Source organism: Colletotrichum graminicola (assembly GCF_000149035.1).
Source record: "Colletotrichum graminicola M1.001 genomic scaffold supercont1.68, whole genome shotgun sequence".
Taxonomy (NCBI): Eukaryota; Fungi; Ascomycota; class Sordariomycetes; order Glomerellales; family Glomerellaceae; genus Colletotrichum; species Colletotrichum graminicola.
In genome coordinates, this window is record NW_007361072.1 from 73,395 (window position 1) to 91,361 (window position 17,967).

The window sequence follows — 17,967 nt, forward strand, 5'->3', positions numbered from 1 at the left end:
CATATAGCAACAGGGGTCCAGCTGCGGAACACGGTGAACCACACACAACCGCCTGCTCCTCTTCTCCTTCCCCGACGAGACGAGAACTCCTTCCGCGCAGTTGCTACCGCTTGACAACACTGGCCCGAAAAGGTCACCACCCAAGTCGACCTCGACTTCCTTCGCACACACCCTCAAGGCCTCCTTCCCCCCCCCCTACGCGTACCCTTCTTCGTCTCTGTTCCTACTGCGGCACCTCCGCACCCCCCTCCCCCCCCCCCCCCCCCCTCCTCACCAAGGACCAGCAACAGCAGGCAAGACAAAAAAAAATATACACGAAAAAGCCGGAGGGAAAAAAAAAAAAAAACCTCCCAGTCGCGCCGTTCTGTACAGGGACCACCACAACTGGCTCAATCTGCGCCCCAGGGTGTCGCGCATCCACGCCTCTTCCTTCCCCTGGTCGACCTCAAGAAGTCCAATCGTGGCTCCATAAAAATTTCTAATTAAAATCGAAATGGCTCAAGAAGGCACCAAAAGCACCAGCACCGGCACAAGCACGAGTGCCAGCACCTCCAGCGTGCCTGTACCCGTGCCTGTGCCTCTACCAGATGCCAACGACGTCGTCGCTGCCAGTACGGAGCCCTTGACGACCTCTACTAATTCGGTCCATCCCCCGACCACTTCGACCTCTCCTCCTCCTCCTCCTCCCTCTGTATCTGCTCCTGCTTCCGCCCCCACTCCCTCACCTGCTCCTGCTCCAGCTCCCGCGCCCCTCCTCTCTGCGACGACGCCGACCTCGAGCCTGACTTCGACCTCGATCCCAACCTCGATCTCGACCCCGACTTCCTCCGCCGAGATCTCGTCGAACGCGACTGCGAACGCGTCCGTTCTTGCCACGACACCAGGACCTGCGACTAGTTCTGGGACCGAGCCTGCTCCGGCTGCTCCCTTTGCTGATCCTATTCTTGCCCCCCCGCAGCAGAACGGCCAGCAGAACGGCAACGCGAGGCCGTCATCCTCGCCGACCATGTCCCACCATCACCAGCCTCAAAGAGGCTATCCGAGCCCCAGCAATTTCCCCTCACCCGGCGCCTTGGCCCCGAACCAATACTCCTACCACCCACAGCAGAGCCAGGCTTCTGATCCATACCGAGCCAGTTCTGGCCCTCCGGTTCCCTCTCTGCCGAGCATGAAGAGCCTCGACCATCACTATCAACACGGAGCGCCGGCTCCTCAAGCGATGCCAATGCAGATGCAGATGGCCCCGAACCAGAGCATGCAGTATTACCTGCCGCCGGGAGTGCAGGGCAACCCATACATGACGCAAGACCTAAACCACCTGAGATATCAGATCCCCCACCACGATCCTAGGCTGATGCGCGGTCCCGGCGGCCCTAAAAAGGTAAGTTTGAAGGAACTGGTAGTTGAAGGCTGCTATGGCAGCATCAGCTTGTTTGGATAAGAGCTGACGGCTTTGTAGGAAATTAAGCGCCGGACGAAGACAGGCTGCCTGACGTGCCGCAAGCGTCGCATCAAGGTCAGTAACAATTTTGTGTTTTCCGTGACCTCTTTGTCTCTATCGCTTTTTTATTTTATTTTCATCTTTTTGTTTTGTTTTGATCTTCTTCCCTTTTCTGCCCCCTCCCCCCTTTTCACCCTCGATGGAATGCTCCGATGCAATAGGCGATTTTGAGGCTGTGGAGACTGTCTGGGCACCTGCCAAAAGGAGTGCAACACCATTTGAGGAAAGAGGGAATGTGACAATGGACAAAGAAACATAAAGTTTTCGATAAGCGAATCCAGTCATGGTTTCTCAAGGCGAGAGGGTGGGAAAAAAAACGGTCGCTTGACGTTCGCTTGAGCTCGAGCTACTGCGAAGCGAGGACGGGAGCCATGCCGTGGACCACGTTCCGGGATCGCGCCCGCGGCTGCGCGCCCGCAGGGAGGAGCAATCTTCCGTTCCTGCAGAACCGACCGCCGCCCGCTGAGCACTGCCCCTCCCATCCCTTCTGGGAAGAGGAGGCCCAAGCCTCAGCCTGTCAGGACGCTTCTCGCTTCGCCTCGCCTCGCCTCGCCTCGCTTCGCACCTTCCACCTCCAAGAACCCCCCAAACTCCAGCCACCGTCGACCTTGGCTATTGGCTAGCTTAGCTTAAGCCTCGCCCGCGACGCCGCTGCTTGACTTCATCCCAACTAACCTCACCTCATCTTACCTTACCTTAACCTCATCATCATTCCCGACTCGCAGTCACCTCTACGGGCAACGGCACCAGCAACTCTGCGATTGCCAAACCCAAAGCCCCCTCCCCTCCAAAACTGTTCATTTCTTGTCGTTGAGAGACCCGTCGTTGATTGATATAACCGGGCATCTTATTTGATCATCGTTGAAGGTTACTTTTTTCTAACCATCTCCTCTCAGTGCGACGAAGCTCACCCGACTTGCAATAATTGCAAAAAGTCGAAGCGCGAGTGCTTGGGCTACGATCCTATTTTCAAGCAGCAGCCGGGCCCCTCCGCCATCCAACCCGCCCCAAACACCCAACGAGTGCCGACCCCGACCATCCCGTCTGTGCCTTCGTCCGTCCCGCCAACGGTTCCGACTGTGCCCTCGACCCCCGCCGCACCTTCCGTGCCTGTGCCGGTTTCCTCGTCAAACCCCTATGGTGCCCAGCCGGCCGTCTTGCCCAGCTCGTACAACCCTCCCGTACCCTCTTCTCACTCGCCTCTCGATCCAGCCCTCTCCTCGACCGCGTCCAGCGTTAAGACCGAGACGACGTACGACTTCGCCGCACCCATAGATCCTGCTTTGCAGACCTTACCCATCCCGGCTACCGTACCCTCCGTTCAGGCTCACTCGTTCCCGGGCGAACAAAGGGCAGGCTTCGACAACCATCTCAGAGGTGCGACGCTCCCGCAATCATTGTACATGCCTTGTTCTCTTTTAGCAGTTGCTCCGTCCAGAGTCTCGTATACTGACTGTGACCACGCAGCCAAAAATATGAAGTTCGATGACCTCATCGGCCTCCTGGGCCCTGCCGCCCCCACCCAGGAGATTGCCCTCACCCCGGAGCTCCTCACCGAAATCATCAATATCTACCGCGAAGTCTACGCCGTTGGCCTGCAAGCTTTTTTCGAATCCAATTGGTTTCAGAAGCAGGATGTCCAGGGCAAGTTCTTTCTCGAGCATAGCCAGCCCCTCCTCAGCCAATTCGCTTCTTTCCTCAAGGTAGTCCAGTCTGTGCCGGCCAATGACCACACACAGATGGCGCATTCTGGGGTCCTTGAGACGCGTTTAATTTGGGCGCTGGCTACCCTGCCATGTAACAGCGCCCCCCCTTCGACGAATGCTGAGGCCAAAGTCCTGCCGCACCCCGAGGACCTGACGGAAGCTGCCAACCGAGTCAAGGTGCTGGAGGCTCTTCTCTCCGGTGACTTCCTACCCTCAAATATTCTCGCTCCTCCGGTCCCTGATGCGAACCCTCACCGCCAGCAGGAGTTTGAGTTCTGGCACAACTTGGCTCAGTACTTGTGCTACCACGATGCCGCCAAGCGCGATGAGGTCCTTGGCCGGCTGAGACTCCAGCTAGGAGGCAGGGAGAACCGTGATCTCATCTACTCTATTGCCATTTCACGCGAGCTTTCTCCACGTGTTGAGCCAGGATTCGAAAGGAACATTCCTAAACACTTGGACGAATCCGATCCTAAGAACCGGTTATGGGTTGCCAATAAGTTCATCCAGGACGAGGCACAGGTCACTGGCGGGACGACTAACATTGTCCGACGATTCAGCGAGATTGCCATCCGAGCCTACATCAGTCCTGGCGTGAACATTGCAGCACACTCTAGTCCGGTTTCAGCACAGCCTTGATCATTCCGGTCAGAATCTCCTTAATTCAGCATTTTACACTCTGTAGCATGTTTCAGGCTCAGGGACGGCGGCAGGGGAGAACAAAAAAAAGTTTTTTTTTTTTTTCATTTTCTTTTAAAAGGCGTTACCAGGAATGGAAGGAAAGCATGGCTTTCGATTTTTTGAAGTTTTCCATTTCCTTTTTTCAGGCGGTTGCATGCGAGCCAGCACTATGCTGCTTGTCCTATAACTCTTTTACAGTCGGCATCCTTGTATAAGTAGTCCCACCCTTAAAATTAGTCATATTCCAGCATGGCGGGCGGTACAGAGGAAAGAAAGAAAAGTGGTTTTTCTTTTCTGTTTTCAGATGCAGCTAAGCAGGTGGTTGCAGGGGGGTGTCATCCTTATTCCACGCCTTTGTGGGCACGGCAGACGTTATCATAAGGTCCCGGGCATAGCCTGCCCTCTGTGTACGATACTAGATAGCAGATTCACCTGGGTTCTAGAAACAGGACACCGGTAGGAATCAAGAAATACAAAGGCTTTTGCAATCATCAACTTGGTTTGCTGCGTTGGAGGCAAAATCTAGCAGTATGCGGAGGCCTGCAGATGTAGGTTGAGAACTGCACAGCGGCCCGGGATTCCGATGGATACACCAGATGCAGCCGACTGGGCGACGCTGCAGAGCGAGAGAGAGATAAACCCAGGCTTAAGCGATATTGGCGTCTTCTTCTCCAGTTAGGGGGATTACATGCCAGAGGCTTATCCGGATGAGCAGTTCGGTATCGGATAAAGTCGTGGCGGTGGTTGCGTTACTGGTGGGGGGGGGGGGGGGGGGGGCATGACTGCAGCAGCGGGGGTGGCTCACGAGTTTCAGTGAAGGAACCAGTCCAGCACTGTACAATATCGTGGAGCCGGGCGAGGGTCACGGTATCGTTGGCCGAGCCTGGATCGGCCTTCTCTATTCCGGTTGAAATGGAGCTTCCTCGGTCCCGGTTGGCTCGGGCCAGTGCCGGGTCAAATTGGCCGGGACGGCGGGGGAGCAATCGGGGGGTCCCCTAGCGGAAGGGGGGGTAACAAAACAACCGTCGTGGAAACACGGCTGACGCTTGGAGATTGCAGAGGTTTGCGTTTTTTGGGGCCACTGCTTTCGCATGTTTCCCGCGGCAAGTCTCAGCCTCTTTTTTGCCTGATATATATATATACTTTTCCGTCTTGTAAACGCGCGATCTCCCCGCTACGGGTCGATATCCGCCGAGGCGGCAGCACTCCGAGCTCCAATTGAGTTTAGGTCCCTCCCCCTCACCCCCCGCCGATCGTCGTCCCCCCGCCCTCTTCGCCCACCATCATTCAAGCTTGCCGTGCGACGACTCGACGGGCCGAGATAGGCACACCCCGCGCCGGGGGTTTGGAGGGGCATTTGTCTTTCGTTAACGACATTCGTTCCCTGACACTTTTCCCATACCCGGCGCCTTTTTTTCTCATTCTTTATTTTTTTTATTGAACATCACCGCAGAAGCCCTCAAGTCTCGATTCTTAATTCCCCCGGTTTGATATCGAGTGTTTGGTTAACGTGCGCAAGGCGATTGGGCGAGTACGCATCACCTCTAAATCTGCCCACCGCCCACCTTTCGTCTCTCGAGGGAACCCATGCCGACATCGGACGGACGGATGGGCGCCCATAGCAGAAATGATCCATTGCTGACCAGGCCTGGGATAGGCTTCGTAGAGAGTTCGCACTCTCGGCTATCGTTTCGCACAGACAGCTGAGTGCTCGTTACCGCAACCATGTCGAGACCAAAGGTCCTCCAGCTGGGCGAGATCGAGCAGTACGTTGACCCCCTCCGTCACACCGTCCCTCGTCTCGCTTCCTCCTCCCTCGGCTCGAGCTAACATGCCCCCGCAAGCGCCCACGAAGCCTGGTCCGGGCTGAGCTCCGTCGCGGACATTGTCAAGCCCAAGGCGACCAGCCGCGCCGAGTTCCTCGACGAGTGCAGGTCCGGCGCCTTCGACGGCGTAAAGGCCATCTACCGCACGTTCGCGAGCGTCAGGACCACGGGGCGGATTGACGCCGAGCTGCTTGCTGCGCTGCCCGAGAGCGTAGGCTTCATCTGCCACAACGGTAACCTCCCCCCCTCCCCCTTACACTCTTAACATCTGGGTCCGCGCCGACGCTGACACGCCGCGACAACCAGGCGCCGGCTACGACCAGATCGACGTCCCGGCCTGCACCCCGCGCGGCATCCTCGTCTCCAACACCCCGACCGCCGTCGACGACGCCACAGCCGACATCAACATCTGGCTCATGCTCGGCGCCCTGCGCAACCTCAACGCCTCCGTCCTCTCCCTCCGCGCCGGCCGGTGGCGCGGCCAACCGCCCCCGCCCCTGGGCCGCGACCCCCAGGGCAAGGTCCTCGGCATCCTCGGCATGGGCGGCATCGGCCGCAACTTCGCCCGCAAGGCCGCCGCGTTCGGCATGCGCGTGCGCTACTTCAACCGGACCCGGCTCGACCCGGCCCTCGAGGCCGAGTGCTCCGCCTCCTACGTCGACTTTGAGACGCTGCTGCGGGAGAGCGACGTCATATCCCTCAACCTACCTCTAAACGTGAGTTCCCTCCTCCTCATCTCTTCATCTCTGGTTCCCCTAGTCCACCCCCCTTTGCCCTTGCACTCTCCCACCAGATATTCACGTGCTTCTACAAAAGGAAGAGCACAAGAAAAAAAAGACATGGCTGACCGGTACCCCCAGTCCCACACGCGCCACACCATCTCCCACGCGCAGTTCGCCCAGATGAAGCCTGGCGTCGTCATCGTCAACACGGCGCGCGGCGCCGTCATCGACGAGGCCGCCCTCGTCGACGCCCTCGCGTCCGGCCGCGTCGCCAGCGCCGGCCTCGACGTCTTCGAGAACGAGCCCGAGGTCCACCCGGGCCTGCTCGACAACCCCAACGTGCTGCTCGTGCCGCACATGGGCACCTGGACGGTCGAGACCAGCGTCAAGATGGAGGAGTGGGCCATCGGCAACGCGCGGCGGGCCGTCGAGGAGGGGCGGCTCAATAGCGTCGTCGTCGAGCAGAGGGATCTGGCGAAGACGGGATAAGGGCAAGAGAGCATGATAGAATTAGAGAGAGAGAGAGAGAGAGAGAGAGAGACCCTATCTGTCGGTGCCGCCGAGGAATGTCATTGGCAGTCCGGTTAGCAATGCGCTGCACCTAGTCCGGCAACTTATAAGCACTTTTTTGAAAGCAAGGTTTTACTGAGCTCGGCAGCTACCATCTCAGCAGCGGGCGAGATTGAGTAATGTAGACAGTGCCAAGTAAGCCTGCAAACGACATTTACACGCATGCTGAGGGTACCAGTCAGTGTTTTTATCAGATCAAGAACCTAGAGAGGGCTACACAAACTAGAAAGCATGGGATGCCGCAATCGCCAACAGCACAGGGGAAACGTCGACAGTCACCCACATTCAAACAGATAATCACTGGCGCAGAAAACATCAATTGTTTGCTCACAGGACGCATATGTTCGTCTATGCGAACCACGGTTGACGGGTTCCAGTCCTTGAAGCTAATCTACCATTGTACCCTTATTTCCCATATCCGGGGGTTGAGTCCCTGTTTTGTCCCGCTCGCAGAAGTCGGGCCGACGAAAAAACAAAAAACAAAATGCCATCGTCTGGGGAATCACTATTCACAAGCCAACGCCTAATTTTTGTTGAAAAATCTCGCAGCCAGGCAAACCCCCAAAGCTTTTAGAGTTTCCAGCCCGTAACCGCCCCCAGCCGAGATTCCCTTTCCCAGATGTGTCATGCAAGTCATGCTGTTGAGAACACACGTTGCCAAATGTTATGGTGTACGCTCGTTGAAGTCGTTAATCAAAATGTTTTGAAAATCCAGTGGCAAGACTGGATGTGAAAAGAAGGCCGCTTAGTAGCGGTAGATGTCGCTCTTATAGGGACCCTCAACGGCGATGCTGAGGTACTCGGACTGGACCTTGCTGAGCTGAGTGAGCTCAACGTTGCAGTGAGCGAGGTGAAGTCTGGCGACCTCCTCGTCGAGGACCTTGGGGAGGACGTAGACGCCGACGTCGAGCTTGCCAGCCTTGGCGAACTCGACGTACTTCTGGCCCCAGGCGGCGTCACCGTTCTTGTACAGCATGATCTGGGCAAGGACCTGGTTGGTGAAGGAGCAGGACATGACGAAGGAAGAGTGGCCAGTGGCACAGCCAAGGTTGACCAGGCGACCCTCGGCGAGGAGGATGATGTGGCGGCCGTTCTTCATGAGGAAGCGGTCGACCTGGGGCTTGATGTTCTGGACGCTCTGGGCGTTGGCCTTGAGCCACGCAACGTCGATCTCGATGTCGAAGTGACCAATGTCTGTGCAAAAAAGTGGTTAGAAAAAGAAGAGAAAAAAGAACATGCAAAGAGCCCGGAAACCCGGGAGACTTGTGGTGAGTACTCACTGCAGACAATGGCATCGTTGGGCATGGCCTCGAAGTGGACGCCAGTCAGGATGTCACGGCAACCGGTGGTGGTGACAAAGATCTGGCCGCGGGAGGCAGCCTTCTCCATGGTGGTGACCTCGTAGCCGGCCATGGCGGCCTGGAGGGCGTTGATGGGGTCGATCTCGGTGACAATGACACGGGCACCCATGGTGTGCAGGGCCTGGGCGCAGCCCTTGCCGACATCACCGAAGCCAGCAACGACGGCGATCTTGCCGGCAACCATGACGTCGGTGGCACGCTTGATACCGTCAATGAGAGACTCGCGGCAGCCGTACAAGTTGTCGAACTTGGACTTGGTGACAGAGTCGTTGACGTTGATGGAGGGGACAAGGAGCTTGCCGTCCTTGAGCATCTTGTAGAGGTGGTGGACACCGGTGGTGGTCTCCTCAGAGACACCGTAGCAGCCCTTGAGCATCTCGGGGTACTTCTCGTGGACGAGGTGGGTCAGGTCACCACCGTCGTCGAGGATGAGGTTGAGCTTCTGGCCATCCTTGAAGGCGGTCAGCTGCTGCTCCAAGCACCAGTTGTACTCCTCCTCGGTCTCGCCCTTCCAGGCAAAGACGGGGACACCGGCGGCGGCAATGGCAGCGGCGGCGTGGTCCTGGGTGGAGAAGATGTTGCAGGAAGTCCAGGTGACCTCGGCACCGAGAGCAGTGAGGGTCTCGATGAGGACGGCAGTCTGGATGGTCATGTGCAAGCAACCGGCAATGCGGGCGCCCTTGAGGGGCTGGTCGGCGGCGTACTTGGCACGGGTCTGCATGAGACCGGGCATCTCGTTCTCGGCGAGCTCAATCTCCTTGCGGCCGAAGGCAGCCAGAGAGAGGTCGGCGACCTTGAACTTGGTGGCGGGGGCAGCCATTGTGAAGTGTGTTTTGTTGGTAGAGGTAGTGGTTTTGGTTGGGGAGAGGGATGGAGGGAGGAAAAGATGAGAGAGATGGGAAAGAGAGAAGGAGAAGGAGAAGAAGGAGACGAAGGATTTAAAGGTCGACGGAGGGCAAGGGGTAAGGGAGGTAGAAGGAACAGAAAAAATAAAATAAAAATAAAACAGGGACCTTGGAGGTAAGAAAGCGTCCGTAGGTCGGTAAGGCGAGGTAAGTATGGAGGGGTTCAGGCACACGGAACGGTTGGAAAGAATGGCAGGAACGGGCAGGGCGGTGAGTATGGGAATGTGTGTGTATGGGGGTGCCTGTACGGATACGCGGCGCTTTGTCGTCCTGACCCCAGAGAGGGGGAAAATCTCTGCTGTCTTTTCTGCCTATGTTTTCCCTTTCCCGATGCGAGAAATACTGTCTAGTCAGTCAATCACGGAAGTCCAATCACCAAACACCAGAGGTACCTACTTGGTCGCGAAGAGCGGGCAGTTTGACGAGGAGGGGAGTGGAGGGGGGTGGGAGGGGGACACGGAGACTTGGGAGCACAGAGGCGGGGCAAAAAAGTTCAACGAGGTGCAGACGCTGCAGACGAGTGTGGCAGGCCAGGTGGGGATCTTGGAGAGGAGCCGCTCACTCTACTGGTCATTAGCCCCGCGAGACTTTGCAAGCTGACACGATGGCAAGAGGTATATCGCTCCCTCGTCCGTGTCAGCTTCTGATAGTGTAAAGACGGGGCAGAGGAGGAGCTACGGAAATGACTTGGATTATCTTTCGGTTGCCAGCAGCTCCAACCCAATACGCTTGAGTATTGTATTCCCTCACATGGGTAGACTTCAGACTATCCCTAGCCACCAAGCTCAGGAACGCCAATCGCATACCTACCTACCTAGGTAGGTATACCTAAGTAGGTAGGTATGTATCCAACAATGGCAGCCCTCTATCAATTTCGATACTTTCTGCCGATCCTGTCTTTGCCAGGTATGCTTCGCCTGTGGACTTGGTTTCAACAAAGCATTGCGGTGAAGGGAGCCAAAGGAAGGCAGCCGAGGGAGGGGTCCGCCCCGGTCCTCACTCCGATGTCTCACTCATGCACGCGAGGGGGGAAGGGGGATAGAGGCTTCAATTCAACCGTCAAGATGTTCTGGCTCGTGGTTGTCTCATCCAACGTCGTTCAATTGGCGATTTGCATCTTCTCCTTCAAGCCCAAGGTCCAACGCCCATTTTCAAAATCCGGCTACAATGGGCACCGCACATGGGAGGTAGGTAAGGGAGGGGCTAGCTAGACCCAAGGGAGCAAAGCTCGAGAATGAGCTGTCCCAGCTTCGTCCCAGGACCCTCCCTCCAATGTACCTCGAAATATCACTGTGTGTACCTATATAGGTAGCTCAGTCGCTCGGTAGCTCGGGAAGGTCATGATCCAGCCAAGTCAGTCAATCCTAACCGCGTGCTAACTGATGAGGCGGGAAGATGAAATATCCGTACGTTTGTAGTGTACAAAACCAGAGCATTCTTGTCACCTCTGGCTGGGGTCGGCCTGCTCGGAGGTAAGCTAAGGTAAGGTTAGGTCGGGTACCGCAAAAGGCGGCAGAAAAGAAAAAAGGTACATTAGTCCCGAGTGTTCCAACGATAATATGAGTGTAGATCCGAAGAGGGGCCAGGTCACTAGGTACCCTTATGAGGAGGGGAGCTGCCCCTCACTGCTTTTTTTTTTTTTTTTCCTTTGGCAGGTGGTGCGTGGGCCAGGCGTGCCGTTGAGACTCGATTTTAGAGGTCGATAAGCCAATCGCTTTCTTGTTTCCCCTTGTTTTATCATCTGCTGGCGCTAATCCCCTTTCGGCTGGGAGCACGCACTGCGAAACCCCTCGATCCTGCCTGCCCAGCCGGTGATTTGACCTCCCACCAGCGTCGTGCGTATTCCTTTACTCTTTGCCCACGTCGCCCCCGCCTCCATTCACATCCGACTTTCTCGACTAGCCTCTACCTGCACTCAGGGCCCCTCATAGGAGATAAACAAACTCTAGCCGGCAACACCAAAGCTCAGATTCTCAATGCAGCGCGCCCATAGATGGGATGGCTCGGTGCGAGGTGGGGGCATGACAAGCATCGCGTCAAGAACGAGGCTGCCAAGACCGGACTATCCGGCGCAAAAAAAAAAAAAGTCCCTTGATGTGTGATGAATGTGATTTGTTTTCTTTTTCCTGTTCGATATAGTCAAGGCATGGATCTCTAGATAGTCTCGGGGACGTCGTGATAGCGAGAAGCATGCCTATGTGGCAGAAGCTCCGCTCCGCATAATTCTCGCTCGCATCCTGGCAAAGCCTCGCCCCGCGGCTTTGGTGCTCGAAATGCCTTCTCCCAGACCGCAACAGCCTCGTCCTTCAAAAAAAAAACCCTTCTTCCAGCAAATCACCTTAGATCTTGGCGTGGATCCCGGCGTGCCTGGTCAACGTGAAGCCGACCATCGTAAAGTGGCCGCCCCCAGGATGGAGGAACCGTCGATCGCGCTGATATACAGGAAAAGACATCGAATATCGACTCAGTACACACTGCCTGGGACTAATTACCGTAACGCCGTTTCGAATGCTTGATCCGCTCCCCAGATCATTCATCATTCCCAGAACACCTGTTCTCTAAGGTAATTCCACTCATGTTTTGTGTCTGCCCCTCGCCTTCTTCTTCCCCGCATGACCCTCCGTCTCTGCTCTTCTTCTTCTCGTCCGTCCAGCATCCCCTTCCGACGAACCGCAAGGGTTAGACCTGAGCCCGGCTCTACGCGTCCATCTAGGCACGCTTGGGCAGCAGGTTCTCCCTGGCGGCGAACATCTTGGCGCTGATGTTGGCCGTGAATCCGTCCACCTGCTTGCTGTACTGCTCCACCTGCTTCGCGTTCAGCATGCCCTCGAGCCTGCTGGGCTCCTGGGGCAGCTTGAAAAGCCTCTGCCACTCGTCCTCGGGCAGCGGCGCCTGCTTGGCCGCCGCGCGCGCCGCGTTCTCCGCCTTGCGCTTGGTCTGCCACTGCGTGATCTTGGCCTGCTCACGACCGAGCTGGCGCTGGTAGAACTGGTAGTTGTTGAGGTCCGTGTAGTGCGACTCGATGCTCTCGAGCAGGAGGTCGCACGTCTTCTCGAGGAAGGGGTCTATCGAGAGGTCGAGATTCTCGACCGACGGGTGCAGCTGCTGCTTGATGGGGTCTTCGCGCAGATCCGACAGGGAGTTGGGCGGCTCAATCTTGTCCTGCTGGGGGAGACCGGGGAGCTGGTGAAGGAACGAGGTCAAGAGGTGCGTGTTGTGAATCTCGACGGGGAGCTCGGCAAGGATGTCCTTGAAGGTGAGCTTGGAGGCTTTCAGACTGCACATGACTACGTTAGCACTGCGACGACCCAGACATGTCCGTGACTATTGTTATTTGTTATTGTTTATGACGTACCTCTCGGTCGTGAACTTGCCCTCCTTGTAGGCGGCCATGAAGGTCGGGGTGAGCTTGAAGGCACGCAGGCTGAGGGAGCCCTGGGAGCTGCGGCTGACGTCGTGGACGAGGGCGACTGTCCGCTCGTTGTCCTTCTGGTAGTGGTACTGGTTCTCGATGAAGCTGAGGTTGACAAAGTTGCCCATGGCGGCGCTCGTGTACCAGCCGACGTTGTTAGCGTCGACGTTGACCTCCTTCAGGTGTTTGATCATCTCGTTCTGGTAGACGATGTTGGCCTTCTGGCGGGGGGCGGCAGAGGCGATAGCCGAGGCATCGTTGCTGCTGTTGTTACTGTTCTGGTGGCTGTCGGTGTTTGCGACATCGACCGTGGGGAACTGGAAGGTGTTGGTGATCTCGAGGAGGCCATCCGAGTCCATGCCGACGATAGAGCCGGTCGCGGTTGTGGGGAAGGTCTGGGAGCCATGCTTGACGATTTTCATAACCACCTAGAGACGCAACAGTATCAGCAACAGTTTCTTTCTCACTTTCCCATATGCCCGGCCATCACCACGTAGCACAGAAGCCCCAAGTGAGGAGAGAGGTGGGGCAGGATTCGGTGCAGGACTCACAAGGGCCTCAACGCGAACCGCCTTGAGCGGCACCTCCTTGATAACGTCACCCATGCTTGCGATACGATCAGAGGGATTCTCGTGCAGGTCCAAAGATTCTTGGCTTATTTCGAGTCTGCGGCTGCGGGATCGATGGTGTCGCGTACTTGGCGGTCGGGTTTCAAAGGGGGGGGCCGTCTCGTCGTGATGCGAAATATCGAACTTTTCGCCTACGAATTGTGGGAGGGATTGTGGGCTGTCGGGCGGTGGGCGTCGGCAGAACTTCGCTCAATAGTGTCGGCTGTCTGTTTTCCACTCACACCCCCACTCTTCCGGCTAAATCGCATCCACACACCTGGCCGACGACCGCCGCGGCCGCCGTCTTTCGCACACGGTGAATCCGTAACAGATCCCACACGCCACGTCCAGAATGGGAGGGCATCCCACACATGCCCCCACGCCAAAAGCACTCACATGGAGTTTAAATTCAACGTCGTCTCATCTTGCCCGCTCTCGCCTTTCTCCTCCTGCTTTCTTCTTCGAAAGCTTGCTCATTCTACTCGCCTACTCTCGAGCATCATTTTGCGATATCACTCGGGGGGTATTATATGCCTCCGGCGGGCTACGCGAGCTTACAAAAGCAGCTGCGGCACATCGTTGTCTTGTTTCTAACCTTCGTCGGCCTCGGTTTCTGACCCTACCGCGGCATGTCGACAGTTCGGTTTGCAATGAGAGTACACAAGCCAAATTTCCAGGATTAAAGGGGAAACCGATGAGAGATACCAAATGCGTCCATGTATTACGCCGTCTATTGCGAAATCAAGTCATGTTCTCGTGGATATACAATGCTACCCCGGATGCGCCCATGAGTTACCCAATGCCCGCCCTCCACTGTACGCCGTGTTTGTCGGTGTGTTTTCTTCCTTCCTCGTACTCATTGCTCTAGGCGACATGCGTTCCAAACAAGTTCTCAAACGCCACCAGCCGCCACTTTGCGCCTGCCCGTCAAGTACTCTCGGACGTTCTTAGTCAACCCAGTCGACAATCTCCCAGCTCTCGGCGCCATCACCGATGACCAATCGGTGCCGATCAATCCGCCAGAACGAGTACATGGACGCTGTCGCATGGCTTGCCCTACGATGGGCAGGGCCGTGGCCTGCCTTTACGGCATCGAGTCTCGACCTCCACACGCAAGTTGCGAGGTTTCTCCCTTCCGAATCAGGACTTCCAAACCAGTACCTATCGATGGTCAGTCGGTCTTTGTTCTCTTTGTTGGGTGCGCGAAATTCTTAGTCTCCCTTACTTCAGGAACCCTCCGACTTGGTTGGCCTCGGCGTGTGCGGCCTTGTCCAGGATGCCGAGGTTTTCGTACACTGTCGTCGGGGGAATTGTTGAGCGGAACGCAACGATGTAAAAGGAAGTTTTCTTGAATGTTCTCCCCGAGGATTGAACGAGACTTTTGAGTTCGCTCATGACATCTCCCCAGTTGAAGGACTCGACATAGTTGGCTGTGGCGTAGTCGGCACGGAGGCACTCCATCCGAGACAACGCCCTGGCAAGGAGCGCGTTCTCGTCGTCGAGAGTGTCAAGATCTAGCAAGTGCTCCGGTTCCGTGTAAGGCGAATGAACCAAGAACCTGTCGGTGTTGTTGATGTCGACTTCGTCAACATTGACGACTGTACCCTCCTTGATCTTTTGGGTGAGGGGGTCGGCAACCGTGAAGGGTGCCGTGCTTACAATGGCTGTCATGGCGACAGGTTGGGTGAAAGCTTTCCAGTGCCTGTAAGGAGACGTCCAGTGGATGAGTTAGAGGCCGGCTGAATATGCAAGCAAAGATTACTCCAAGAGTTGCTACTTGAACTCGAGTGCTGTGGCTTAATGACTAGGGTTTGACTGGCGTTGTTCGATGAATCAGGCGTTGTTGGCCTGTGTAAGGGGCGATTATATCTCAGAGGAGACTGGCAAAGACGGAGAGGGTTGTGGGAGTCTGAGATCAGCTTGGAGATGGAAAACGACGAAACGGCATGGAAAGAGAAAAACGAGCGTGGCATTGAAATATAAGAACAGCCAAGAGCCTAGAGTTTAGGACGTGTCGGCAAGGGGCATCGAGGAAACGTCTTTTTGACACGGAATTGCCTAACCCAAGCCTGGTGGGTCGGGAGACTAACTACTACACCGTCGGGCGACTCTGGGCGAGTCAAGACCAGCTGATTACACGGTGTGCCAGTCAAAGGAGCGGTGTTCGTCCCTCAGCCATATGCTCGGGGACCCCTTTTTTATTATTACTATTATTGCATAGGAAAGGTGCGAGCTGGGCGGGCCGTCCATGGACCGTCTCATTAAAAATAAGACTTGCCGGGTGTTTGCATTGCATGTGCAGAGAAAAGCATGGAACAGTCACTGTGCCAAAGGTGGATGGCGCAATCGGGCGCGGTTCTGATGCCAGCGACACAATTTCGATCTGGTGACAATGCACGCCGCCATGGACTTTGTGGGCACAGATTCTACGCTACGTAGATCTACAAGCCAGACGGGTCACCATTGCCGATTACCAAAGCAACAGACCGTGAACAAGACTGTCGAGATCGGCACTGCGTTGAGGAAGAGGCGGCAATAGACTACCTGGCGATAAAGTATGGCCTGTTACAAAAACAGGATAGATAGGCAAACTACCTAGGCGTATACTGACATAATACCATATTATCACTATTACCTATCTAGGTACTCCGTAGACAGCGGGACAATATGGCCCCCCCCCCGCATTCTTCAGCGACGCTACACCGAGCCATGACCAACAAACTCGTCTACACTAGCCGGAGACTAGTCGGATGGCTAAGGAAGCCCAAGAATGAGGTGATGGAAGCGAACAGACGAGGTGCAGTTTCGCATCCATTCATCCATCCACCTTTACCTGTCCTCTTCCTGACCAAAGCACAGTACATGCTCTCTACTTGCAGCCGTCCCGTCCCGTTAAGCCAAGGGCCATTCACCAGATGTACACAATCACATACTGAGGAAGTCAGGGTAGGGTAGTAGGTAGGTAGGTAGGTACTCCGCTGACTGGCCTACCCCGGGTTCCCCCAGACCTTGGCCTTGCCACAGATCTGGCTTGGCTCCATAGGGCCACCTCTAGTGTATGGTAGATTCACCCCAACACTCCCATTCTGCCGCAGCCATGAAGCCACACGACGTTTCGAAGATGGCACTGTTCCCTCTTGCTTTCGGACTTTTCCCGTCCTCAAGTCCGTCCCGTATATGTATACCATGCTGAACTGGCCTTGCGTGTTATTCACCTTCTCTCGGTTACGACATATTTTTTTCCTGCATAGATACGATCCATAGGTAGGTACCTCTAGGTATGCATACAGTACAAGGCCGACGTGCCGTGCCGTCACCGCTTCTTGCGCCGGCGCCGACGCACTGCATATATCATGCAGTCCCCCCCCCCCCCCCCCCCCCCCCCCCCGCCGGCCTATCACAACCCTTCAACGACATGTGCTTCGTCCTTCCCTCGCGTGAGCCAGACCTTTGACATCTCATATGTCCCCAAGTACAAGCCGCTGCCAATCGCCGTCCACACCGAGCGCAGCGCTCCACCGCGGAAGAGCCCACGAACGCCGTTCTGCCGATAGACATCTCGCGTCACTTCCAGGCTTCCTCGTCCCTTTTTGGGCTTCGGCGCATCGCCAGCCTCCCTCGACGAAGCTCCCCCTCCGTCGCTTCCTCTACTAGCCTCGCCCGCGCTCAGCATCATCCGCGTCTTAATGACATCGCTCGGCGTCGTGATGAACGCGGCTAACGCACCCGCAGCCCCGGCGCTGGTCCCCGTCACCACCGCCGTCTCGATGAGTCCCTGTTCCTCGCCTGGCCCCCTCCTCCGCGTCCTCGAGTCCCACGCCGTCTTCTGCAAGTATTCAAAAATGGGGAACTGGATCGCCGTGAAGGGCAGGTTGCGCGCGACCAGCGCCGTGTATCCGGAGAACAGCTGCCTCTGGGCCCCGGAGCTGGTTACTTGGCGCAATGCCTCGAGAGATGTTGATCGTCTGCCACTTGATCTGCTGTTGCCGCTCTTCTTTTGACGGAGCATTTGCGCGTTTTGCTTGATTACCTCGGCGGGCGCAAGTACTAGACATGAACCCATCTCGGCGATGGCTGAGGCCAAGGAGTGCCCCAACGGTTGCGGGACCGAGCCGGTCTTGGAGATTGTCTTCTTCATACTCTCGTACGTGGCGAAAAAGATGCCAGCTTTAAGGTTTTAACCCCGGAATCAGTCAGTATGCCAATGTTCGAATGACAGCCATGCGAACGGCCGAAGTGCAAGAGCGGGTGCCCACCTGCTGGTAATGTAGCCAAGACGACACTCCCAATGCCCTGGTAGAGGCCGCGGAAGAGCGGTGCCTTGCTGCCTGGTGAAGAGGCATAGGTCTGGACGAAATCCCGGCTTTGGTACCGTGTCTTGAGTGTGTCGAGAGGGTAGATCAGGCAGTCCACTGTGAATGCTGCTACAGCACCAGCCTGGAGTTGTCAGTCAGATGGCTCCTGGTTCACCCATGGCAAGCGAAGACCATCGAATTCCAGTAAGACGGTCGATGAAGAGGTATATCTTAGGCGACTTACTGCGTATATCTCATACATAATGCCGAGTCCTTGCGTTTGGCTTCTTTTCGGATCCAGTAGGTCCTCAAGCAGCTTCAATGCATCTTGAAAGAAAATCAGGATGCTGCGGGTTTGGTAAGGTCACTCGAGCAATGAA

General features: G+C 56.2%; 6 protein-coding genes across 6 annotated transcripts; 2 read left to right on the plus strand and 4 right to left on the minus strand.

The window, feature by feature from the left end:
- Positions 1-493: 493 nt before the first annotated feature.
- GLRG_10847 (uncharacterized protein) lies at positions 494-3,846 on the plus strand (the record flags this gene model as incomplete). Its single annotated transcript, XM_008101521.1, has 4 exons — positions 494-1,381; positions 1,460-1,516; positions 2,398-2,878; positions 2,969-3,846. The coding sequence occupies 4 exons, from the start codon at positions 494-496 to the stop codon at positions 3,844-3,846; spliced, it is 2,304 nt and encodes a 767-aa protein (XP_008099712.1).
- A 1,767-nt stretch (positions 3,847-5,613) lies between these two features.
- GLRG_10848 (D-isomer specific 2-hydroxyacid dehydrogenase) lies at positions 5,614-6,925 on the plus strand (the record flags this gene model as incomplete). Its single annotated transcript, XM_008101522.1, has 4 exons — positions 5,614-5,654; positions 5,733-5,947; positions 6,021-6,430; positions 6,575-6,925. The coding sequence occupies 4 exons, from the start codon at positions 5,614-5,616 to the stop codon at positions 6,923-6,925; spliced, it is 1,017 nt and encodes a 338-aa protein (XP_008099713.1).
- Positions 6,926-7,751: 826 nt separating this feature from the next.
- Positions 7,752-9,187, minus strand: GLRG_10849 (adenosylhomocysteinase; the record flags this gene model as incomplete). Its single annotated transcript, XM_008101523.1, has 2 exons — positions 7,752-8,200; positions 8,287-9,187. The coding sequence occupies 2 exons, from the start codon at positions 9,185-9,187 to the stop codon at positions 7,752-7,754; spliced, it is 1,350 nt and encodes a 449-aa protein (XP_008099714.1).
- A 2,794-nt stretch (positions 9,188-11,981) lies between these two features.
- GLRG_10850 (Mov34/MPN/PAD-1 family protein) lies at positions 11,982-13,289 on the minus strand (the record flags this gene model as incomplete). The annotated part of the gene is made up of 3 exons (XM_008101524.1): positions 11,982-12,549; positions 12,628-13,112; positions 13,236-13,289. 3 exons carry the CDS (start codon positions 13,287-13,289, stop codon positions 11,982-11,984), a joined length of 1,107 nt encoding a protein of 368 aa, XP_008099715.1.
- Positions 13,290-14,239: 950 nt separating this feature from the next.
- GLRG_10851 (uncharacterized protein) lies at positions 14,240-14,963 on the minus strand (the record flags this gene model as incomplete). Its single annotated transcript, XM_008101525.1, has 2 exons — positions 14,240-14,453; positions 14,518-14,963. 2 exons carry the CDS (start codon positions 14,961-14,963, stop codon positions 14,240-14,242), a joined length of 660 nt encoding a protein of 219 aa, XP_008099716.1.
- A 1,726-nt stretch (positions 14,964-16,689) lies between these two features.
- On the minus strand, positions 16,690-17,849 carry GLRG_10852 (uncharacterized protein; the record flags this gene model as incomplete). The annotated part of the gene is made up of 3 exons (XM_008101526.1): positions 16,690-17,459; positions 17,549-17,729; positions 17,832-17,849. The coding sequence occupies 3 exons, from the start codon at positions 17,847-17,849 to the stop codon at positions 16,690-16,692; spliced, it is 969 nt and encodes a 322-aa protein (XP_008099717.1).
- Between the last annotated feature and the right edge of the window lie 118 nt (positions 17,850-17,967).